The 22,927-nt window shown below is 39.7% G+C and overlaps 2 protein-coding genes across 4 annotated transcripts; both read right to left on the bottom strand.

Moving 5' to 3' along the window:
* Positions 1-1,716: 1,716 nt before the first annotated feature.
* Positions 1,717-4,610, bottom strand: LOC105103245 (transcription elongation factor A protein-like 3). The gene is given in 4 exon segments (XM_010996811.3): positions 1,717-2,050; positions 2,052-2,600; positions 2,971-3,037; positions 3,916-4,610. Coding segments are annotated over 4 exon segments (675 nt in total). The 5' UTR covers positions 3,945-4,610; the 3' UTR covers positions 1,717-2,020.
* Positions 4,611-11,256: 6,646 nt separating this feature from the next.
* TCEAL4 (transcription elongation factor A like 4) lies at positions 11,257-14,010 on the bottom strand. Of its 3 annotated transcripts, none has more exons than XM_064482830.1 (3): positions 13,942-14,010; positions 13,292-13,364; positions 11,257-12,944 (listed from the first exon to the last, which is right to left on the bottom strand). In XM_064482830.1, the coding sequence occupies exon 3, from the start codon at positions 12,915-12,917 to the stop codon at positions 12,273-12,275; it is 645 nt and encodes a 214-aa protein (XP_064338900.1). In that variant the 5' UTR covers positions 12,918-12,944; positions 13,292-13,364; positions 13,942-14,010; the 3' UTR covers positions 11,257-12,272. The 3 variants fall into 3 exon arrangements, with proteins under 3 accessions (XP_064338900.1, XP_064338901.1, XP_064338899.1); XM_064482831.1 differs by having other exon boundaries at positions 11,257-12,939; XM_064482829.1 differs by having other exon boundaries at positions 11,257-12,939; positions 13,867-14,002.
* Between the last annotated feature and the right edge of the window lie 8,917 nt (positions 14,011-22,927).

Below are 22,927 nucleotides of genomic sequence, written 5' to 3'. Positions count from 1 at the left end.
GAGGGATATTAGGATGAATAAGAAAGTCTTTGGGGAAGGGAACATACTAGTGGTTTAAATAAAAATGTCTAACATTTGAGAGTTTTTTGTTTGACTTTTTAATTGAAGTATAGTTGCTGTACAATATTAAATAAGTTACAGGTGTATAATATTGTGATTCACAATTTTTAAAAGTTATATTCCATTTACAGTTGTTATAAATATTGGCCATATTCTGAGAGTTTTAATATTTTTAAGAGCATTATTACCCCTTTCAGTTGGAATTGAAATGGGAAGGGATATTTTCAGCCTGAAATTCAGTTGGATAACCCTCTCTGATTATGTGTGGACAAGTCCCTTGATTTTGTATAGTGGGCCAGCTAGGACACTTTTTAGAGAGAAAATTCACACTAAGAAAGGTATGTAAGGAGGGGAGGATATAGCTCAAGTGGTAAAGTGCATGCTTAGCATGGACAATCCTGGGTTCAATCCCCAGTACCTCCTCTAAAAATAAATAAATAAATAAACCTAATTACCTACCCACCTAAAAAGTATGTAAATTTGGATATGATTTCCCTGGGGTACTGTGGTGTGGTGTTCAGTTCAAATCACCATCCATTATCTGGTCCAAAGATTTGTCTCAGTATACAACCCTCAGTTGACCCAAAATATCAGAAGTCTTATGAAGAAACTACTCTAAGCAAACGTAAAATGAACTGAAAATGTTAATGACTGCTTTGCTAAGAACTATGTAATACCATGGAGCCCAAACAGGCCTGGGATAGTACCTCCTGGGTAGGTACAACTCTGAAGCTGGGAGAGGGGGTTTATCCACACTCCAATAGGAGTCAAATAGGGGCTGTGGCCCTTTGGGAACTACAGGAAATCAGAGTGGCTTTGCCACCATGAAGACTCCATCATATTAATAGCTGTAGGCAGTGGGTACAGGGCACAGAACAGGGGTGCTCAGCAGATATGGTAGTATCCAAAGAGGAGTAGCACCTTCGTCTCAGCTACTTGGACTTGTTCCTGGGCACAGGCGAGACCTACCTTCAGCCCTCCCCTGAGCATCTGACAAGGTCCAGGGTCCTACTACTACAAATGAGCCAGCCCAACACAGCTCACATACTCAGGACCTCATCTGATCCACTCAGCAGTTTGTAAGGCAAGTTTTAGTCCCATTTCACAGGTGACAAGACTGACCTTCAGAGCACTGGATCTGTTAAAACTGTCAAGTTGATTCCTCTAGCTATGAGTCCCAGAAGTAATGTTTCACTTATTTTACATTATTACCACAGGAATTTAAAGTGTCTTCTTTGCTTGCATAAGCTCACTGAACATTTCAATTGTTTATCATGTATTGACTTCTGGATTTTTAAAATTATGACAAATATAATCCACATCACTTAAGAAAAAGTGGAGATGAGTGAGCAAAGAAAATAAAAAGAATTACACGTGGTGGGAGCCATAGGACAGTAGAGGACAGCAGTGCCCAGTGACATGGTTACAACGAGAGGAAGAGATGGGGATGAGCACACCGCAGAGGAATGGCATGGAGGTTCCTAACCATTAGGTGATTGGGCTCATTTCTGAGTGCAGGCAAGACCTATTTTCTGGCTACCTTGCAGGAAAAAACATTGCCTATTTTTTTAGTGCACACATTTTCAGAGTTTTCTCTGTGCACAAATGCATTATACATTTATATTTTTACAAAAATGGGCTGATACTGTATATGCGGTTCTGAAAACTGTTTTTCCTTTATTGTTATTTTACAGTGTACCATGAACATCTCTTCCATGCACGTGGGCAAAAATCCCCTACTGAAACACAGAGAGCACTGTAGTTGGGTCAAAAGGCTGCTGGTAACAAGAGTGACACCCAAAGCAAAGTATCAGCTTAAGGTTAAAGCACATAGCCTGGCAAATGCCTGCCAGGGAAAGCAGGGTCAGCAACATTTTCACCGGAGGAGTCAGAATTGAAGGCCAAAGGCATTAAAGATATGGGATATCATGTAAGCCCCTTTGGCCCCTACCTCCGCCTCTCATTCCCCTGACACCCCGTTGCCCCCTTGGGGTGAAGGGATCCTGTACATCTCTTTGCATCCAATGAAAGCCACTCATTTTCTGTTTTTTCCTTAGCTCCTCCTGAGCCCGTGACATATCTCCACATTCTCTCATCATCTCCTCACTGCCCAAATGCCTTTCCTGTAAGTCCTCCTGACGGTTCTTGGGGGAATCGTCCGTCCCCCTGTCCGTTTTTCTTTTAGCTTTCCGGGGCACATAATCTTCAGCCGGGCGCTTTTCGGCAGCCCGTGGCTCACTCTCTGGCTTTGCCTGGGATTCAGGCTTGCCCTCACTGTATGGTTTTCCCTCGGCTTCAGACTTTCCCTGCTTTTCTTGCTTCCCCTTACCATATGGTGATCCCTCATCTTCTGGCCGTCCCTCATTCTGGAGCTTTCGCGCATGTTCTGACTTCCCCTCCACTTTCAGCTTTTCTTCCTCATCTGACTTCCCTTCATTTTCAGGCTCTACTTCATCTTCTGGCTTTCCCTCGCTTTCCAGCTTTCCTTCATTTTCATTGCAGAGTTTTTCCATGTTTAGATGTCGCCTCCTTTTCCTGTCCTGGGAGGGTGGGGTGCGGTGGGGAGAGGAGACAAAGAGGAGACAAGAGAGACTGAGGGCCTGGGGGTGGAATGCAGCTCCGGATAGCACTTGCATCTCGCCCTTGTCAGGGATTCCCTGACCTGGCCTGGCCTTCTTAGTGTGCCTTGTGACACACTTTACCACACCATTCCTCCTGTACATGAGAGCCAACTACTTACAGGGCAGACCCTGCCACCTTCGGTCATCCTTCAGCGTGGCAGGGAGTGTATATATTATACATAGTGGGGGGCTGGTCAATGGGGCCCTCAAATTTCTGCCCGAGCTGTGCCCTCCAAACCTGTCCCTCCAACCCCCATCCTTGTCCAGTGCCTCTCCCCCTTTCACTGACCTGCAGGGATTCTGGACTGGTTCCTCCTTTTCTAGCCTTGCAGAGTGCTGGGAACAGACAGGCAGACCTGCAGACAGACAGGAGACCGGGGCAGGGGCTGCATGGTGAGTGGACTGAGGTTTCTTTCCTTAATCCGGGCCCTCCCCATCCAACTTTTCCCTCCCCTACCTCCCCTGCATCCCAGCCGCCATTGCTTTTAAGGCCTCAGACCAGGATCCTTTCCAAACTAATCTTTCTGTCCCCCTTTCTTGACGGCAATCCGCCCCATTCCCACCCGTTTACGCGGCGGTCACTATTTCCTTATGGACACAGAGTGTGAGAGGTGGGTGATTTTTAGAATTTGTCTATGTTTCACTGTCGCACTGCGGGGGCGCAGCCCTCCCCCCCATTCAAGCTCGAAAATGGATGGAGGGCACAGAGATGGGGCGTTGAGGGGGCGGCGGGACCAGCTGCGGGGTCCTCCTTGCCCACGCCGCCCCCCGTGCCCCTCCTCACCCATCTCTGGACCCTTCCCCTCCTCCCCGGCCCCGCCCCGCCGCTCCTGGATCCTCCTGTCATCCGCCTCCACCCCCGCGCGGGCCGCCAGCAGCGCCCACCTTCGCACTGACCTGGGGGGCCCGGGCCAGGCCTGCGCCTCCTCGGGCTCGCCTAAGCCCGCTCGCCCCTCGCCCGCCGCCCGGGCAGCTCCGGGAGCTGGTTCCGCGCGGGCGACGCCAGCAGACGGCTCCAGGACCTGACCACAGGGCGGGCGGGCGCGGGGGCTGCTGCCCACGTCTGCGCCCGGCCGGTCACGTGAGCATCGCGTCACCCGAGCTCGGCACCCCCCGCCCCGCCCCCTCACCCCCGTCCCGGAGGGACCAGACAGCTGCTGACGGTGGGGAGTGGGGGTTGGAGAAGAGGGAGACAGAGTAGGAGGGAGTAGACTTCCTGATGCAGGTGCTTTACCTGGCGCATCTCAGGTCCTTGAACAGCATCCCTCTGAGATCCCCATTTTCGCCAGCTGTGACAGCTGATCACAGGGGGGTAACCGACTTCGCCAAGAGTGCTCAGCAACCGAGCCCCACAACTCGCTTTCAAGACCAGCTCTGCCTGACTGCAGAGCCCAGGTGGTTGTACCCTCCGGGAAGTTGAGCTGCCACCTTGAGTATTGGTGTTCTGGGCCTCCTGTCTTAATCCACATACTCTCTCTCCCTGCGTGGTCTCTGTTCATTTCCTTCTAAACACAAATGATTCCCATATCTACGAATCCAGGTTATTCCTTCCCCTGAGCCTCAGACCCATTTTTACTTTCCCACCAGCAATATAAGAGAGTGCTGATTTCCCCACACCTTTTTCAATGTGACATACTTTTTAATTTTCACTAATAGCATAGATGAGAAGTAGAATCTCAATTGCACTTTATTTTGCATTTATTTAATGACAATTTTTAATATCATTGTAAATTGTCTGTTCATGTCTTTTCCACATTTTTCTATTGGGCTGTTGATCCTTCTCACTTTTCAAGTATACATTTAACTATATTAGGTCTTACTCTGTTATATAAGTTGCAAATATTTACTTCCAGTTCGTTAATTGCTTTTTTACTTTTTTAATGGTGTATTTCTGCCATGCATTAAAAAATCAGTCAAATTTAGCAGACTTCTATTGCATCTAGATTTCAATTCAGAATTAAGAACTCTTTTTCTACATTGGGTCAGAGAAATTCACACGTTTTTTAGTACTCATATGGTCAACTATATTTGTCTTGAGGGCATCTGTGATAAGAAATGAAGGTTAAGGAATAAACCAGCACCAAAATGAGTTCAACCTTCAGCACATTCAAGGCACTAGGGTAACAAAAATCAAAGCCCAAGGCTCATTAAAGAGGGAAAGATTTCCTAGGAACCTCAAATGTTTCACTTTAAGGGTAACTGGAAATAAACAAAACCTTTTAGTTTGGCCTTGCAACACCTAGGTGAACTAGTAAACTTTAAGCTTTGTATGTAGATCATGGTAGGTCCAGACAGGAAGCACCCTTACAGACCTGACCAATGGAAACAAAATCTTCTCTGGAGGAAGATTTCATCATTCTTGGCCTCAAATTATTTCAACAAACAGTTGTTCAAGTACAATGCCCATACACAAAGATAACCAGGAACACAAAGAAAAAAGACATCATAGGTAAGAAGCAATAGAGACAACAGGTAATACAAACAGATCCATTAGCTTTGAATTATTTGAATTATCAGTTTACTAAACCAAAATGCTTAGTGTATTCAGATAAATAAAACCCAATCTTGAAAATTTCAACAAGGAACTAGAAAACAGAAAGAGTGGGGGAAAAAATTAATGAAAACTCCAAAACTAAAAAGTAACTTAGCTTAAATCAGAAACTCAACGGATGGCCTTAACAGCAGATTAGATGCAGCTCAAGAGAGATTTAAATTACTAGAAATTATATCCAGACAAAATTATCCATAAGGCTGCACAGGTAGACAAGAAGATGGAAAATACAGACAGGAGGGTATGATAAGGTCTAATACATATTTAATTGGAGTTCCAGAAGGAAAAGAGAAATGGAATTGTTCAGAGTCAATCTTTGAAGATAATGGCTGAGGGCTTTTCAAAACCAATGAAATACATTGTTCCATAGATCCAAGAAGTCCAACAAATCCCAAACAGGATAAGTAAAAAGAAATTCATGCACAGAATGCATGATAGTGAACTTATGACAGACAATCAAAGACAAAAGAGAAAATCATAAAAGTAGTCAGAAAAAATAGAGTATGCCTTGAAAGGAACAAAAGTTAGGCTAATTACTGGCTTCACAACAGCAATGATAAAAGCATAAAGATGGTGGAATGACATCTTTAGTGTCTTGAAAGAAAATCAGTGCTAACCAAGAAATTGATAACCAGCAAAAATACCCTTCAAAAATAAAGGTGAAATAAAACCTTTACAAATAAACAAAAACAGAGAGAGTTTTCCAGCAGCAGCCATGAACCAAGGGAAATACTAAATGCTACAGGGTATTTTTAAGATAACAGGAAAATGATCTCAAATGGAAGACTGGGGATGAAGGACTGAACAGCAATTAAAAGGTTAAATGGCTAACTATTTATATAAATTTAAATCAATACTATATAAAAACAATATCTTAATTCATATTGACAACATGAGTCAAGAGAGCTAGAGCAAAAGTATTTAAAGTTCTGGCATTATCTGGGGAGTGTGTAAAAGTATAAATTAATATTAGACTTTGGTAAGATAAAACTGTATGCTGTAACTGTCAGGTAACTATTAAGAAAGAGTAAAAGAGTGTAAAACTTCTAAGCTAATAGAGGGGCAAAAATAAGAAAATAATCAATCCTAAAGAAGAGAAAACTAACATAGATCAGATGGGACATAGAGAACTTGGTACGATGGTTTAGTTACATCTAGTATTAATACCAGTAAGTACATTAAATGTAAGTGATTTACGTGAAACAATTCAAAAACAAAGATTTTCAGACTGGAAAAAACCCAACTATATACAGTTTACAAAAGACATATCTGAAATACAAAGATACATAAAGACTGAAAGTAAAAATGTAGAAATAATATAACATGAAAACAGTAACCAAAAGAAAACCATTATAGTTAATAACAAAATAGACTTTAAAGCAAAAAGCATTACAAGACATATCATGAGTGTGAGTGTCACTTCGTGATATCTTAAAATTTGTATTATTAACTTGATCTCAAAGTAAATAAAACAAAATTTGACAGAACTACAAGGAGAAATAAATCCTCCTTCTCAGTAATAACACTCCTATCTCTGTAATTCTGTAAATAAAGTGTTGAAAGAAAAAAAAAAACACTAACCTAAAATTCCATATCCAGTGAAATAATCCTTCAAATGTGAAGAAGAAATAAAATACTTTCTCAAACAAAAACTGATGGAATTCAGCATAAACAAACCTTTCCTTCAAGAAATGTTAGAAGATTGTTGCCAGGCAGAAGAAAAATTATATAGGTCAGCAACTCAGATCTACATAAAGGAAGAGCACTGGAAATGCAATAAATGAAAGTAAAATGAAATCTTTTATTTTTATTATTCTTAATTGATGTAAAAGATAACTGTCTAAAGCAATAAAGTAACAATGTATTAAGTGATTGTAGCAAATGGATAGGTGAAATGAATGATAAGTGCTCTGTGGTAAGTCACCTGCACTACATATAAATGAAGCAGAAGAGTGTTATTTGAAAGTGGTCTTTTTTAAAAATGTAAACTCGAGGAAAATCACTGAAATTAAAATATATCTATAACTGATACACTGAGAGAAGACAAATGGAATCATGTAAAATAATTAAAACTAGAGAAGGCAGAAAGAGAACAAAGAGAAAACAGTTATAAACATGGTTGATATTAATCCAAATATATAAAAAATCATTTAAAATATGAATGGTCTAAAAACATCAATTAAAGACAAAAATTGTCAGAGTGGATCAAAAAAACCCCCAAGTATATATTGTGTACAAGAAGCTCACTTTAAATATAAAGACTGAGAGGTTAAAAGTAAAGCAATGGAGAAAGATGTATCATACTACACTAATCAAAAGGAACCTGGACAAAAAAAGAAAGCTGGAATAGCTATATAATTTCAGACAAAGCAGACTTTGGAACAGGGAAAATTGTCAGAGATGAAAAGAAGCAGTAAGCAATGATAAAGGGATCAATTCTGAGAAAAACACATAATAATCCTAAACATGTATGCACCTAACAAAAGTGCCAATGTAGATGAGGCAAGAACCGATAGAACTGAAAGGAGAAACAAACAAATCCATTATTATAGTTGCAGACTTCGATGCCCCCCCCATTCAATAAATGACAGATCAAACAGCAGAATATCAGTAGGGATACAATCAATCAGAACAGCATTATCAATCAACTTGATTTAACAGACATTTATAGAACATTCCATCCAACATCAAAACATATTTTTTTCAAACTCATATGGAACATTCACCAAGAAAGCCCATATTCTGGGCAATAAAATACACCTTAACAAATTTAAAAGAACAGAAATCACAAAAGTATGCTCTCAATAGAATTAAACTAGAAACTAATAACAGAAGGATAAATGGAAAACCCAAATATTTGGAAATTAAACAACACACTTATGAGTCAAAGAAGAATTCTCAACGGAAATGTAGAAATGCTTTGAACTAAATGAAAATACAACATATCAAAATCTTTGGGATGAAGCAAAAGCAGTGCTTAAAGGGAAATTTCTAGCTTAAACACATATATGAGAAAAGAAGAGAATTCTTCTTATTTATTTATTTTTAAATTTTATTATTATTACTTTTAAATTTTGGGGGTGGGAGGTTATTTATTTATTTTTGGAGGAGGTTTTGGGGATTGAACCCAGGACCTTGTGTATATTAATCATGTGCTCTACCACTTGAGCTATACCCTCCCCCTGAAGAGAATTCTCACATCGGTAACCTAAGCTTTCTTCTTAGGAAACTAAAGAAAGAAGAGTAATTTAAGCCTAGAGCAAGCAGAAGAAAAGAAATAACTAGAGGAGAAATCAATGAAAGTGAAAACAGGAATACAACAGAGAAAATCAACAAAACCAAAAGCTGGTTCTTTGGAAAGATAATACAATTGTTAAATCTCTAACCAGGGTAACCAAGAAAAAAGAAAGGAGACACAAATTAACAGTATCCGAAATGAAAGTGAGATTATCACTACTGATCCCATACACATTGAGAAGAGAATGAAGGGATATATGTACCAATTCCTTGAATGATGCAAAGTACTAAAGCTCATATAAGGAGTAAAAGATAGCCTGAATAGCCCTGTATCTATCAAAGAAATTGAATCAATAATTCATAACTTTCCAAAGACACAAATCACTAGGACCAAATTCTACCAAACATTTAAGGAAAAAATCATCCCAATTCTCCACAATCTCTTCCATAAAACAGAAGTAGAGAGAACACCTGACTCATTCTGTAAGACCAGTATTACCCAAATTCCAAAACCAGATAAAAGACATGACAAGAAAGGAAAACCACAGACCATTATCTCTCATCAACATCGACACAAAATCCTCAACAAAGTATCAGGAAATTGAATCTAATAATGTATAAAAATTACACACCAAACAAATGAAATTTATTCTCGATGTGCAAGGCTGATTCAATATTTGAAAATCAATATAATCCACCACATTAACAGAGTAAAGGAAAAAAGCATCTGACAAAATCCAACACCCATTCATGATAAAAGCTCTGAAACTAGGGTTAGAGGGGAACTTCCTCAATTTGATAAAGAATATCTATAAGAAGCTTACAATTAACATCATACTTAATGATTAGAAAGTGGACACTTCACCCTAAGATCAGGAACAAGGCAAGGATGTCCTTTCTCATTTCTCCCTATTAAACATCATACTAGAAGTCCCAGCTAGTGCAGTAAGACAAGAAAGGAAATTAAAAGTATATACATTGGAACAGAGGAAATAAAACTGTCTCTATTTGCAAATGACATGATTGTGTAGAAAATGCCAAAGCACTGACAAACTACTGGCCACAAAATCACAAGATGTAAAGTTAATACATAAAAGTTAATTGCTTTCCCATATACTAGCAATGAACAATTGGAATTTGATATTTTAAAATGCCATTTATAGCTGCATTCCCACAACACAGAATGTAAGAAAAAAATCTAAGTGTATCACAGATGTATGAAGCAATTTCACTGAAAGGCATGGAAGAATAAGTTGCTGACATAGGTAACTTTGGAAATAAATGAGTCTGTAAGCCTAAAGGCAAAATTTTCTCTCAATTATAAATTTATTTAAAAACATATAAGGATATACATATTTATATATTTTATATATATATATATATAGAGAGAGAGAGAGATGCATATATGCATAGGTTATTATCTATCCGTTTATCTCCTTTCTCTGAAATGCAATGATATCCCAACAGTAACCAGTATACCTACTACATAAATCTTGATTTTTAATACCATTCTCCAACCAAAGGTACCAGGGCTCCTTGGAGAAATGGCTGATTCTAGGACTTGGGCAGGAAATATGGAAGATAAGACTAGAGCATCTTGTAGTGCCAGAAAGTTAAAAAAACACACACACAAAGATTAGGGTGTGTCAAACAGATACAAGAGCCAACTGAAGGAGCTTCCAATGGCCAAAACTGGAACAATTTGAGCAATGAAAATATATAAAGTAGTATTAAATTATAATCCAAAGTATAAAATTAATATTAATGAACCCATACTGATATAAATAAATTGAATACATTAATAAATGGAGGAGAAATCAAATGTCCTATGCAGAATTTCCAATAAATTTTGGAGATACTCCATCCTCAAGAGGGTGAAACATAACACCGCATTCTTTTAAGTGTGGACTGTGCAGAGTGACTTTCTTCCAAAGAGTACAGTATGAAAATGGAGAAATAAAAGAGAAACTTTGCCATGGAGAATCCTGACAAACACTACCTCAGCCAAGTGACCAAACTTAACATCAACAGGGATAATATTGATAGTATGCACCCTTTATATGATGCCACTTTACCTCTGTGATCCTCTTCCTGAAAGCACTTAACACCTGTCTAATCACAAGAAAAAATCAAGCAAACTGAAATTGTGGTACACTATACAAAGTACCTGACTAGTACTTCGTAAGAGTGTCAAGGCATCAGAAACAGGGAAAGTCTGAGAAACTGTCACAGCCAAGAAGAGCCTAAGGATACATGACAACTAAATGTAAGGTGGTACCTGGATGGGATCCTGGAACAGAAAAAGGACATTAGGGAAAACTGAGGAAATCTGAATAAAGTATGTACTTTGGTAAATAATACATGTATCAATATTGGTTCATTGTGACAAATGCTTCCTACCAACGTAAGATGTTAATAATGGGGGATATTGGGTTTGGGGTATACAGAAACTGTGTCTCTTTGCAATAATTCTGTAAATCTACAGCTGTCCTAAAATTAAAATTTATTTTAAAAAACACTATAAGCAAATAAAAGGCTAAGAACCAGAGAGGGGAAAAATCACATAGGTAGACAGGTCTGCTGAAATGATAAGGCAGGGCTTAACAGGACTTTCCTAGGAGACAATTCCTTCTAAGAAAAAAGTGTCAGCAGACAAGAGATTAACAGGTGAGAATAGCACAGCATCTGGTCACTCAGATTTTTCTCCTGGCTCAGTCTCCAGTATGTAAATCCAGTGGAGATGGCTATATGCAAAAACACGCACAAACCAACAAAAAACTGGGAAAGTTGTGTTTTTTAAGAACTTTATAATAAATATCAAGGCCCACGTGCGAATTGAGTGCTACCCACCTGAGTTAGGGCAACTCTATTGTAGGTAGAGAATTCTCCACCCTTCTGTTGTGACAGAGTTGCTTAAGTCCATAATGGTCTCCCGCCCATCAGCAGCAGTGGGGGCCCTTACTCAGGAGGGTACAGAACCCACGAGAAGAGGCACAGTGCCTAAGAGTCGTGGCATTACCCAGGGGAGAATGGCACCCACCTCTCAGCTGTCTGGACTTATTCCTGGACACACGTAAGACCTCCCTCAGCCCTCTCCCAAACATTGGATGGGGTTCCAGTCCTGCTAGTGCAGGGAAGAGGGTAGGAGCCGGCCTAACACAGCTCACGTACTCAGTATCTCATCTGATCTTCTCCACAGCCCTGGAAGGCCAGATTTATCCCCAGTTCACAGATGATAAGACTGTCTCTTACAACAATGGATATGTAATAATTGCCAAGTTGATTCTTCCAGCTTTGAGTCCCAGAGGTAATGTGAGTTTTACTTATCATTTCATGTCCTGACAATTTTAAGTGTCTCCACTGCCTTCATATTCTTACTGAAAAGTACTTTTGATTGCTTGGTATTGTTTTCCTATTTTTTATTTCATTATTTTTATGATAAAAGTAATCTCTGTTTTTTTAAGAGAATATATACAGATGAATAAAAAACCCCAAAAAAGTCATCCACAGATAACCACTGTTAATCTTTTAGCAAACAGAGCTTTCAGAGCCTTTTCTGTACATGGATCACTAGGTAAGTATCTTTGTAGTTTTACAAAAATGGACTGATGCCATATGTATGGTTCTGCAAACTGTTTTTTTTTTTAATTTTACAATGCACCATAAACATTTTTCCATGCAATGGATGAAAATCTGCTACTGAAACAGAGGGCTGCAGTTGGATAACATGAGTGACAACTAAAGCATAGTATTAGCATAAGATTAAATAAAGCACAAGGCTTTGCAAATGCCTGCCAGGGGCATTACACAAAAGGAATGTCTTCAAAGCCCCTTTGTGGGGCCCTGCAGCCACCCCTGAGTTCCCTTGGGCCCCTGGGGTGGAAAGGGTCCTGTAAACTTTTTTGCATCCACATAAACCCCCCCAGTTTCTGTCTGGTTTTCTTCACTTCATCCTCCACCCTAGCCATCTCGTCAAATTCTCTTATCATCTCCTCATTGCTCAAATGCATATCGTGTATGGCCTCCTTGTATTCCTTGAGACACTGAGCCAGCCCCTTATTGGTTTTCCTTTTGGCCTTCCTGGGTACATCGTCCCCAGCTGGGCGCTTTCCTGCAGCCCTTGGTTCGCTGGCTGGCTTTCCTTCTTTTGCCTTTCCCTCGCTCTCTGGTTTTCCTTCTTTTGGTTTTCCCTCATTCTCTGGCTTTCCCTGGCTCACTGGCTTTCCTTCTCTTGGCTTTGCCTCACTCTCTGGCTTTTCCTTATCCTTTAGTACTTCCTTATCTTCTATCTTTCCCTTGTGATCAATCCTTCCTTTGTTTTCTAACTTTTCCTTGTCTTCCACAGTACAAGCTACTCCTGGCTTTCCCGCATCCAGTGGCTGTTCTTTGTTTTCCATCTTTCCTGGGTTCTCAGGCATTCCTTCATTTTCACTGCAGAGTTTTTCCATGTTGAGATGTCCCCTCCTTTTCCTGTCCTGGGAGTAGGGTAGGGGGGAGAGAAGACAAAGAGGAGACAAGGGAGACTGAGGGCTTGGGGGATGGAATGCAGTTCGGAATAGCAGGCGCTTCTCGCCCCTTGTCAGGAGTCCCCTGACCTGGCCCGGCCCTCCTAGTGTGCCTTCTGCCACCCTTTACCCGACCAGTCCTCCTGTACGTGAGCCAACCATTTCTCTGGCAGGCCCTGCCATGTTTCCCTACATTTGTTCAGTGTGTGTAAATGTGTTGGGAAGTGGGCAGTGGGGCCCCCACTTTTGCCCAGACTGTGCCCTCCACACTCCCCGACCCTCTGGGTCCCTGTCCAGTGCCCCTCTCTTTCACTGACCTGCGGGGATTCTGGACAGGTTCCTCCTCCTTTTCTAGCCTAGCAGAGTGCTGGGAAGAACGGACACGCAGACCTGCAGACAGACAGGAGACCGGGGCTGGGCGTCCAGTGGATGCACAGGGACTCGGGTCCCTTTCCTAAATCCCAGCCCTCCTCACCCAACGTTTCCCTCCCCCACCGCCTCCGCCCCCCGCACCCCAGCCGCCATTTCTTTTCACGCCTCGGGCACCAGACCAGGATGTTTTCCAAACTAATTTTGGATCTTTGCGTCCTTCTCCCTAGGAGGCAACTCGCCTCCCCACCCTTGAGGTCAACTTTTTACTCCACGCACGGAGTGGCAGAGAGGGGGTATTTCCACTGTCTCACTGCTGGGGCGCCCCCCAACTCACCATCTCTGACTCCAAAATGGACGGAGGGCAGAGAAGAGGAGGTGCGGAGAAAGGGGGAATGAGTACCCGGGGTGTCCGCCTTCCCCACCCTCCGCCCACTGGCCGCTGGCTCCCCCTTAGCTGTTTGCCCACCGCCATCTCTGTCCACACAGGCCAGCTCCCCTCGCTCCGGACCCCATCCCCAACCTTCTTTCTTTCCGTGCCCGTCCTCTTCCCCCATTCCAGTGTCCCGTAGGCAGCGACGACAGCCCGCACACTGACCTCAGAGAACCTGGAGCAACAATTAGAAGCTCGCAGACGGCTCCGGGTCCGACCGCAGGGAGGGAGGGAGGGAGGGCGGGCGGGTACCCGGACCGGTGCCCACATCTGCGCCCCGCGGTCACGTGAGCGTCTCGTCACCCGAGCTCCGCCCCCCGCACCCCGCCCACTAGCCGGCGTCTGCCGGCCACCCGCCACCTCCCTCGGACAGGTCCCCCCTAACCTCTCCTGGTCCTTTTGTCCGTTTCCTCTTCTTGAGAAGTTGGTCGAAGAAAGAATTTTAATAAAAACACAGCGGCTTTTTTTTTTAAATAAATGGGTTGGGCTGCTGAGGGGTGGAGTCCTGACAACAGTCAAATTCCATTGCAAGAACGTAGACCCACCAATGAATTGTATATGAACTTTAATATTGTACAAAGAGTAGAATATTGCACTTTAGGAAAAATTTCCCGTCAAAATGAAATTGTCCCTTTTTCCTGACATGGACAAACATAAATTTTCTAATCAATTAAATATTTAGATCTAAAAATGAAACTATATTTGAAGCAGAATGAAAGAACGATACTTTTTTTTAAGTGAGAGACTGAATATAGAACAGACAATGACCAAACCATATATGACGATAGAATTGTGACCCACAGCCTCTGTAGCAAGCAGTCCGAGAAGCCGAACCACAGCCTCTGCAGCAATCTTCAGGACTTGGTCAAAGAATGCCAGACCTGCTACCAACTAGAGAAATCTAAATATGCTACCCAAACCAATCACATAATATGTCCCTGCTTCTAGTTATCTGGCCTCCATCTTCCCCATGCCAACAACCTCCAATAAGAGAAAACCTGGTTTTCCCTTTTTATTCATTCTAAAGCTTTCCCAGTCCCCTGCCTGCCTTTAAATCTCTGCCAGACAGAAGTTATGGTGACTGACTCCATTGTTATAACAAACTCTGAATAACTAGCCTCTGCTTCTACATAGGGTTTTTGTGTGGAAGGACTTTCAAAATATAATAACAGAGATGAACATTTAAGGACAATGTTGATAGATTTGATTACATGAAAATGTGTATTAGATTTGTTAAGGGATTGGGGACACATGCATTCTTCTCTGCTCTTGTTGAGAGTATTGGTAAAAATTTTCTGAAGGGCAACTTTGTAAATAGTTTAAAAATAAAAATATTTGATATTTGGGCTCAGCAATTCCACTTCTAATATTTACCCATGGAGATCTTTAGTAAGATGCTAAAATATAATCTTATGTTTTAAAATGTTTTATGTTTTAAAACTTCCCATAACAATTGTTTATTATGAATTTATTCTTTGCTGGAACGGGGGCTACAGAAGTGATACTGTAGTCTTGGTTTATAATGGGAAAAATGGAACATCACTGTTGTCCTTCAGTACAGATTTAGTTACATAATCTTAATACATTTGTGTACCCCGGTTATCTTTGGATGTTTGGTTTAGAAAAATAATCCTTTTATGTTGGGTGCTCAATATGCAGTAAAAATAATTATTAACTATCCATAATCCTAAATTACTATGGGCGATGGGACACAAAGGATGATGATAGGATGTGGTATTGCTCTCTACAGAATACCACCTATGTGCCAGACACTGTGCTAGTTATCTTACCTGGTGTGGATTTCATTTATACCTGATGGAAGAACTCATACTTCAATGAAGCAGAACAATTTATAAAGCTACAATCTTAAGAATCTGGAGTTCAGACTTGGCTCTTTAAAAAAAAATATTTAACCTCTTTTAGGCCCAGGTGGTTTGCTCATTGGGGAACTGGGAGAATGGATAACAATCAAAAGACAGAGTAGCAAGTGTTGGCAAGGATATAGAGTAACACACATACAGTTTGGAAAACTGTCAATATATACAAAGGCTAAACATTCATGTATATTTTGACTCAGGAGTTGCACTCCTGGTATAGTTCAACATAAATATGTCCTTGTGTCCACCAAAAGACATGAACAAGACTGATTACTAGGCTCAAAATTTAAAGCAATGCAACTGTCCATCAACAGAAAAAGAGTGTTATAGTCCTCTAATGCATTACAGTACAGAAATGAAAATGAACCAACTACAGCCATGAACAACAACACAGAAGAAATATCACGAATATAACAGTGATACTTCCACTGTAATCCCTCCATCTTCCTTCTGCCTACAAAAACACATACCCATGGAGTCCCAAATGGGGGCAGATTTGAGGCCACAAGAAAGAATTTAGGGAGAGGGAAAAGCAGAAGCAACCCTTGGAACTCAACCTGATGTCTGATATCCCCAGCTGTTGGAGTTTGTCAAGGGAAAAACGTTATGCATTTTATGCTTATGCATTTTATTTTGAATTAACTACCCACATGGAGATTGAAGTGGGTCAAACAAATTAACACTGTACTAACTTTTATTTTAAAGTATTTCTTGTCAAGCAGATTAATGCAGAGAAGCAGAGTTTCTATAAGCCCCTGATGACAAGTTCAGACACTCAAAGGCTATTCCCATGTTTGATAGACCAGACACTGGAGTGAGATTCAGAAGATCATCTGCGTCCTGGTGTCAGTTCTGACTCAGTAGCTACGTGACCTTGGGTAATGCCCTTCACTTCTCTGTGAAGATACATCTGGGAAAAGACACTGAGTTCCTCGAAAGGATAGAATTCACCATGCCAGTCCAATTATTTTAACAAGAACAACAACTATGACTCTTATGTTTCCTTAAAGCAAAATTCCCAGTGGTGTATGACAAAATACCTGGTCAACATCATGTCCACCTAAAGTCATATAGTCCCCACCTAACTTCAATTCCCAAGAGCTGACACTGCTCACACTTACCACTGTGTAAGGAACATTTTGAAGGAAGACTTGGTTACATTCTGGACAGGTTTCAGGATTTTAGAAGAATTTCAGGACAACAGCAGAGGCTGTGAGGGTCAGGACTGGTCACGTCACAAACCCCAGAGAGACCCCAGTCAGCTTGGCAAGAACCGGATTGATAACTTGCTAGAGGGGAGTGCAGGGCTCTCACGCTCCACTCATGCCTATCAATGATACTAGATTTGTTTTTAAAGTCCCTCATTTTAAAGAGAGAGGGGAAATGGCCACTTTTCCAAGCTTCCTCTCCCACCCCACACTCATTCTCTTCTTATCCAGGAGTGACAGGCCATGATCAAAGTGGAGGAGGGTTAGGAATCAGGACCAACCCCATTTTATTGGCCCCTGTCCTGGGGGGAAGTTTTCATCTTGCCAAGTTCACGTGGTGGGTTCTATTTTGTCAGGACTATATGCTGGAAGGTGAAAAACATAAAATAAAATAACTCAATATTCAGATTGGTTGAGGAAAAGGATGGTGGGGGAGAGTCATTTTATTTCTCTTGGTCTATCACCATGGTTCATTTAATATGATTAAAAGGTGGGTCCTTCATTGCCTGAGCTAGTGGAGAAAGGGGCATGAACTGCTCTCATAGGACTCTCCCATCATCATAATAATGCATAATTGCAGGTCATTAAGTTTTGTGGTTTTTTTTAAATAGAACTTTCTTTTCTTCTTAATTTTATTTCACTTTTCCCCCTTAATGGAGGCACCGGGGATTGAACCCAGGACCTCATGCATGCCAAGCACAAGTTCTACCACTAAGCTATACCTCCCACACCCTAAGGTTTGTGTTTTTAAAAATGAAAGCTGTAGCCTGGAAAAGAATAAAAGCAAACAAATCTGAATGAAATAGAATAGTAATTTCAGAGTCTTGGAAACTTGACAAAGATATTGTTTCTTGAAAATTTTGATTTATCTAATTCTGGCCTTTTTGTTTGTTTCTGTTATATATTAAAATGAATTCAAAAAAGTTTGTGGTATTTTTATTCTGTTAACACTGTTTCTCTCTGAGTCACACTTATCATATGTTATTTACTGTAGTGAAAGCCATTTCCCTTATTTAACCTTTTTCAAAAAACACAGCATTAGAGCATGATTGTTCCTCATTCGCCCACGAGGTTAAAAATCAGATGTACTCATCGTCCCTCCCAGTCTTTAACATCAACCCAGGATTTTTTCTCTACTTACTAGGTTCATGTGTTTCAACCACCCCGCACCCTCAGCCAAATTACAGTGCATTTTAAATGTTATTTTATTAATGCTTCTGTTTATGTTCTGAATTTTCAAGTGCAAAACAGCCAAAACATACACCTACCCTAATGGATTCGATATATCAAAATCTCTTCTAACACAGTATGTATGAGACCAGTGTGCTAGAATAATTTTGGTAAAACATTTGTATGGCATAATGATAAACATTGGCATTTTGAAACAACAATTAGCATGATATAAATTAAGTGACAGCAAAATGCTTTTTGTTTGTTTGTTTTTCTGGACATGTACACAGCTCTTTCTGAAAGGAACCTTTGCTTTCCCCAAATTTTATTTTGATGTGTAAGTCAATCACATGCCTCCACCCCCTCACCCCCCCCCCCCCGGATATTTACTTGCATATGATTTTGTAGGAGTTTGTCTAGGTCTTTGCAGTAAAATCCTTTTTCAAGTCCTTTTATAAGATCTTTCTGATGTACCAGGTAATGATAAATACTAGTCCTGATGAGAAGGCTCAATTTTTGTGAATCCTGTCTCTAGTGATGGTTACTAGTATTCCATCATGAAACAAGCATCGTCATATAAGCAAGAGGATTTAAAGCATGTACAGAGATTAATTGAAGTTTCTATTTCCTTTTTTAAAGTGAATCATATTTGTATTTTACTCAGTCTGAAACATTTTTGTATGCTTGAATGGATCCTGACTTGTCTTTTTTTGTTCATCTTTTAACATACCAGATATAATTGCTAATCATTTATGTAGAAATTTTATATATCCTTGTTTATAAATGTGACCACTCAGAACACTTTTTGGCATGCTCTTTTCATATTATATTTCCTTCAAATAAAAATGTAATATTCTTCATAATCTTACACCATTTCTTTAACAGAAAAAAAAAAATACCTGTTCTGAATGGTGTTTTGGAAGCCTGGCCATTTGGGATGGTAGTTCATTGATGACCTCAATTTCTTTCATTTTTCTTAGTCTTTAAGTCCTTTTTTGGGGAAGGGAGTGGGTTTTATTTCTGTAATTTACACTTTCCACAAATCCACGTTTTATCAGTATTTTCAAATGTAGCATCATAGCTATTTGAAAGAGCTATCCTTTACACCAAATAACATTTTCTGTATTATTCCCTTTTTCTCTCTAAGGAGGTTGACTTCGATGTGTAATGTATAATTTTTTCCCCAGGCAACAGCTCTCATATTTATTCACCAAGTATACAGTTAACGGTATTTTCCTAGGATTTAAGTATTGTCAAGAGAAACTATTTGAATCTTGGTTAACATTTAAGGATATTTTACATTTTTATAAATACACATATATTTGTTTGCATTCTGTATTTGAAGATTGGTTTTGCCATTTTTCCTTTTCACAGTTCACTGAGGTTTTTGTTCAGAATTGGAGGCAATAGCTTGCTAATGAAGTCCCTTGTTTTCCAGATCTCCCCTCAGTCAGAAAGTTCCTGTTCAAGCCAGGGTGGTTTAGCCCAGGATATTCGATTCTGGGTTGGTGGACAAATGGCCCAAACGTGGCCAGCGTCATTCCTCTGGTATCACGGACCTGGGTTAAGGAGGTCAGAATCTCAAAGACCTAAAGCTGAGATTTCCACAATTTAGGTGTAGTTGATGGCGTCTCCAAAGTGCTCTCTCTATGCAGGCTACAGGAAGCTTTTAGATAGTCTGAGTATTCAGTGCCTTCTAACTGGCTCTTGCCAGGTAGAACTACCCAATCACTTTTAACTACGTGGGGCTTATTGACAGGGTTTCCTGTATTACATTTCATCCAATCAGATGTTGCCTGTATCCAAGCCCTTATTTGCATACAGGATATATAAATAGACAACGCCTGGTCCGGACCACTCTCCTCTTTCATTGTGGGATATCAGGAATCTGCGTCCACCAAGGCTGAGCATTCTTCTAAATCTATCTCTGCCAAGAAGGGCGTCATGAAAACCACTTCCAAAACAGAGAAGGGGAGGATGGAAAGAGATACCCGAGAAAGCTTTGCTCCCCCCATATCTACAATACTCTGAAACCGGTTTACCCTAATACTGGTATTTCATTAAATGATGTGTGCAGCTTATTTTCATAAGAATCTCATTAAGGGCGTTTCAGACTGTGTCTCCCTCCTGGCCCGTTCCGACAAGCGCTCCACCATCACCTCCAGAGAGATCCAGACCTCCGTGCGCCTGCTGCTGTTCCCCGGGGAGATGGGCAAGCACGCCATGTCCGAGGGCACCAAGGCTGTCATCAGGTACACCACGCGCAAATAAGCTGCCTCAGGACCGCCTGAGCATCGCAAACCAGAGGCTCATCTCAGAGCCCCCTCAGTTTTCTTAATAAGAACTGGATTCTGGTGAAGTTCGATCTACTTTATTTTTTGAAGTAAGGCGTCCTGCTAATTTTAGAACGTCTCTCTCTCTTTTTTCTTTTACAAAGAACTGAATATTATCGATTTTATTTTAATACATCTATGGTCTAATTTGTTCAAAAGAAATAGTGAGTTTTGTTCAATAATGTTGCATTATACCGGTTTACTAAAGGGTCAGCTCTTGTAGTTATTTTTCTAGGTCAACCTTTTTTTTTTTTTAGGTCAACCTTTCACAGGGTCTGTAAGATAATGTTACTTACCTTTTTCACTCTCATTTTCTCATGAATGTACGGAAAAATTTTCCAGACATACATTGTGTACCATAACGGCAGCCAGTTAAGTGCAGGAATATGTATAAGAATCCAACAGACTTCTATTAGGACAGATACTAAAGAGATTTTCAAATATTTATTAAAAATTCACATCATCTTACTTTTTTTTAGGAAATATATTTTTAATGAATTTACAATTTCAGTTTATATGAATAGATATTGTAATTTTTAATGAATTAAAATTCTTAATTTTAATGTTTAAAACAGTAAGTATTGACAGGTGTAAGCCACATAAAAATTTTAAACTGTATAATTTTTAAATCTGTAAATTGCTCTGAGACAAAAACAGCTCCAGGTATTGTTTGCAGGTAATCAGATCAACTGAAAATACTTAGCCTCTTTTTCAGAGGTTTTTCTGTGGGAGCCTATGGCCATTCTTTCTACCTTGAGGAATTTCACTTGCATATTTCTAGACAGAAGTTATTTCCCCTATTCCAAGTTGCCTAAAGCTTGCATTTATAAATAGCTATCATAGAATCAGAATCAAATAACCCAGAAGATTGTACACGTAATTTCCTTTGAAGAAGTCTTTTCCCTATAGTCCTTCCATTTTTTTAATAAATAATAATGTTAAAGAAAGATTATTCTTTTTTATTGAGGTATAATTGACATATAACATTATATTTTAGTTTCAAGTGCGCATAATGACTCAATATTTGTATATATTGTGAACTGATCACTACAATACATCTACTTAACATCTGTCAACATATATATACAGAATTTTTCTTCTGACGAGAACTTTTAAGAACTATTAGCAACTTTCAAATATGCAATAGAGTATTATTAACTATAGTCACCATGCTGTACATCACATCCCCATGATTTATTTATTTTATAATTGGAAGTTTATACTTTTGACTCCCTTCACACACTTTACCCACCTCCCACCTGCCACTTCTGGCAACCACCAATCTATTCCCTGTATCTAAGCTAGGTTTTTTTTTTGATTCTATATAAAAGTTTTTTTTGATTCTATAAAAAGTATTGTATTCGTCTTTCTCTATCTGACTTACTTCACTTAGCATAATGCCCATAAGGTTCATCCACATTGTTGCAAATGGCAAGATTTTATTCTTTTCTATAGCTGAATAATGTTCCATTATATACATATACAACATTTTCTTTATCTAGTCATCTATAAATGGATACTTAGGTCCTTTGCCCATTTTAAAATCTGGCTATTTTATGTTGTTGTTGAGTTATATGAGTTCTTTAGATATTCTGGCTGTCAACCCCTTATCAGATATATGGTTTACAAATATTTTCTCCCATTCAGTATGTTGCCTTTTCACTCTGTTGATTGTATTCTTTGCTTGATAGAAGTTTTAAAGTTTGATGTAGTCCCATTTGGCTGTTTTTGTTTTTTTTCCCCCTGTGCTTTCAGTGTCATATCCAAGAATTCATTGCCAAATCCAATGTCCTGAAAATATTCTCCTATGTATTCTTCTGGGAGTTTTGTAATTTCAAGTTTTACATTTGGGTCTTAAATCCATTTTGAGTTAATTTTAGTATATAGTTTAAGTAGAGGCCCAACTTCATTCTTTTGTATATGGATATCCAGTTTCCCCAGCACCATTTGTTGAGAAGACTATTCTTTTCCCACTGAATGTCTTGGCACCATCAAAAAAATCAATTGATCATACATATGAGGGTTTAGTTTTTGGTTCTCTATTGTATTCCCTTGGTCTACATATCTGTCTTTATGCTCATACCACATAGTTTTGATTATTGTAGCTTTGTAGTTAGTTTTGAAATCAGGAAATTTGAAGACCTCCAACTTTGTTCTTTTTCTAGATTGTTTTGTTTCATCAGGGTCCGTTGATATTCCATATGGATTTTAGGATGGATTTTTCCATTTCTGCAAAAAATACCATTGGGATTTTGATAGGGATTGCTTTGAATCTATAGATCATTTCAGGTAGTATAGACATCTTAACAATATTAAGTCTTCAAATCCATGAACACAGAATGTCCTTCCATTTATTTCTGTCTTCTTTCATTTCTTTCAGCAACATTTTGCAGGATTTTATTTTTATTGAAGAATAGTTGACTTACAATATCCTGTTAGGTTCAGGTGTACAGCAAAGTGATTCAGTTATGCATATGTGTGTGTGTGTGTGTGTGTGTGTGTGTGTGTGTGTATTTCAGGTTTTTTTCCATTATAGGTTATTACAAGATACTGAATTTAGTTC

Source organism: Camelus dromedarius, chromosome X (genome assembly GCF_036321535.1).
Source record: "Camelus dromedarius isolate mCamDro1 chromosome X, mCamDro1.pat, whole genome shotgun sequence".
NCBI classification, from domain to species: Eukaryota; Metazoa; Chordata; class Mammalia; order Artiodactyla; family Camelidae; genus Camelus; species Camelus dromedarius.
The sequence above is the reverse complement of the archived record's forward strand: the minus strand, read 5'-3'. Positions and strand labels throughout refer to the sequence as shown.

Excerpts from the sequence above, each read along its gene's own strand:
- TCEAL4 (XM_064482829.1), bottom strand. The coding sequence starts at position 13,900 with ATGGGGGAAGAGGACGGGCACGGAAAGAAAGAAG. Across the intron at positions 13,365-13,866 it reads CGGGCACGGAAAGAAAGAAG|GTCTGCGTGTCCGTTCTTCC; the intron begins GTTGGGGATGGG and ends GTCTGTCTGCAG. Across the intron at positions 12,940-13,291 it reads CCTGTCCAGAATCCCCGCAG|GAAAAGGAGGGGACATCTCA; the intron begins GTCAGTGAAAGA and ends CTCCCAGGACAG.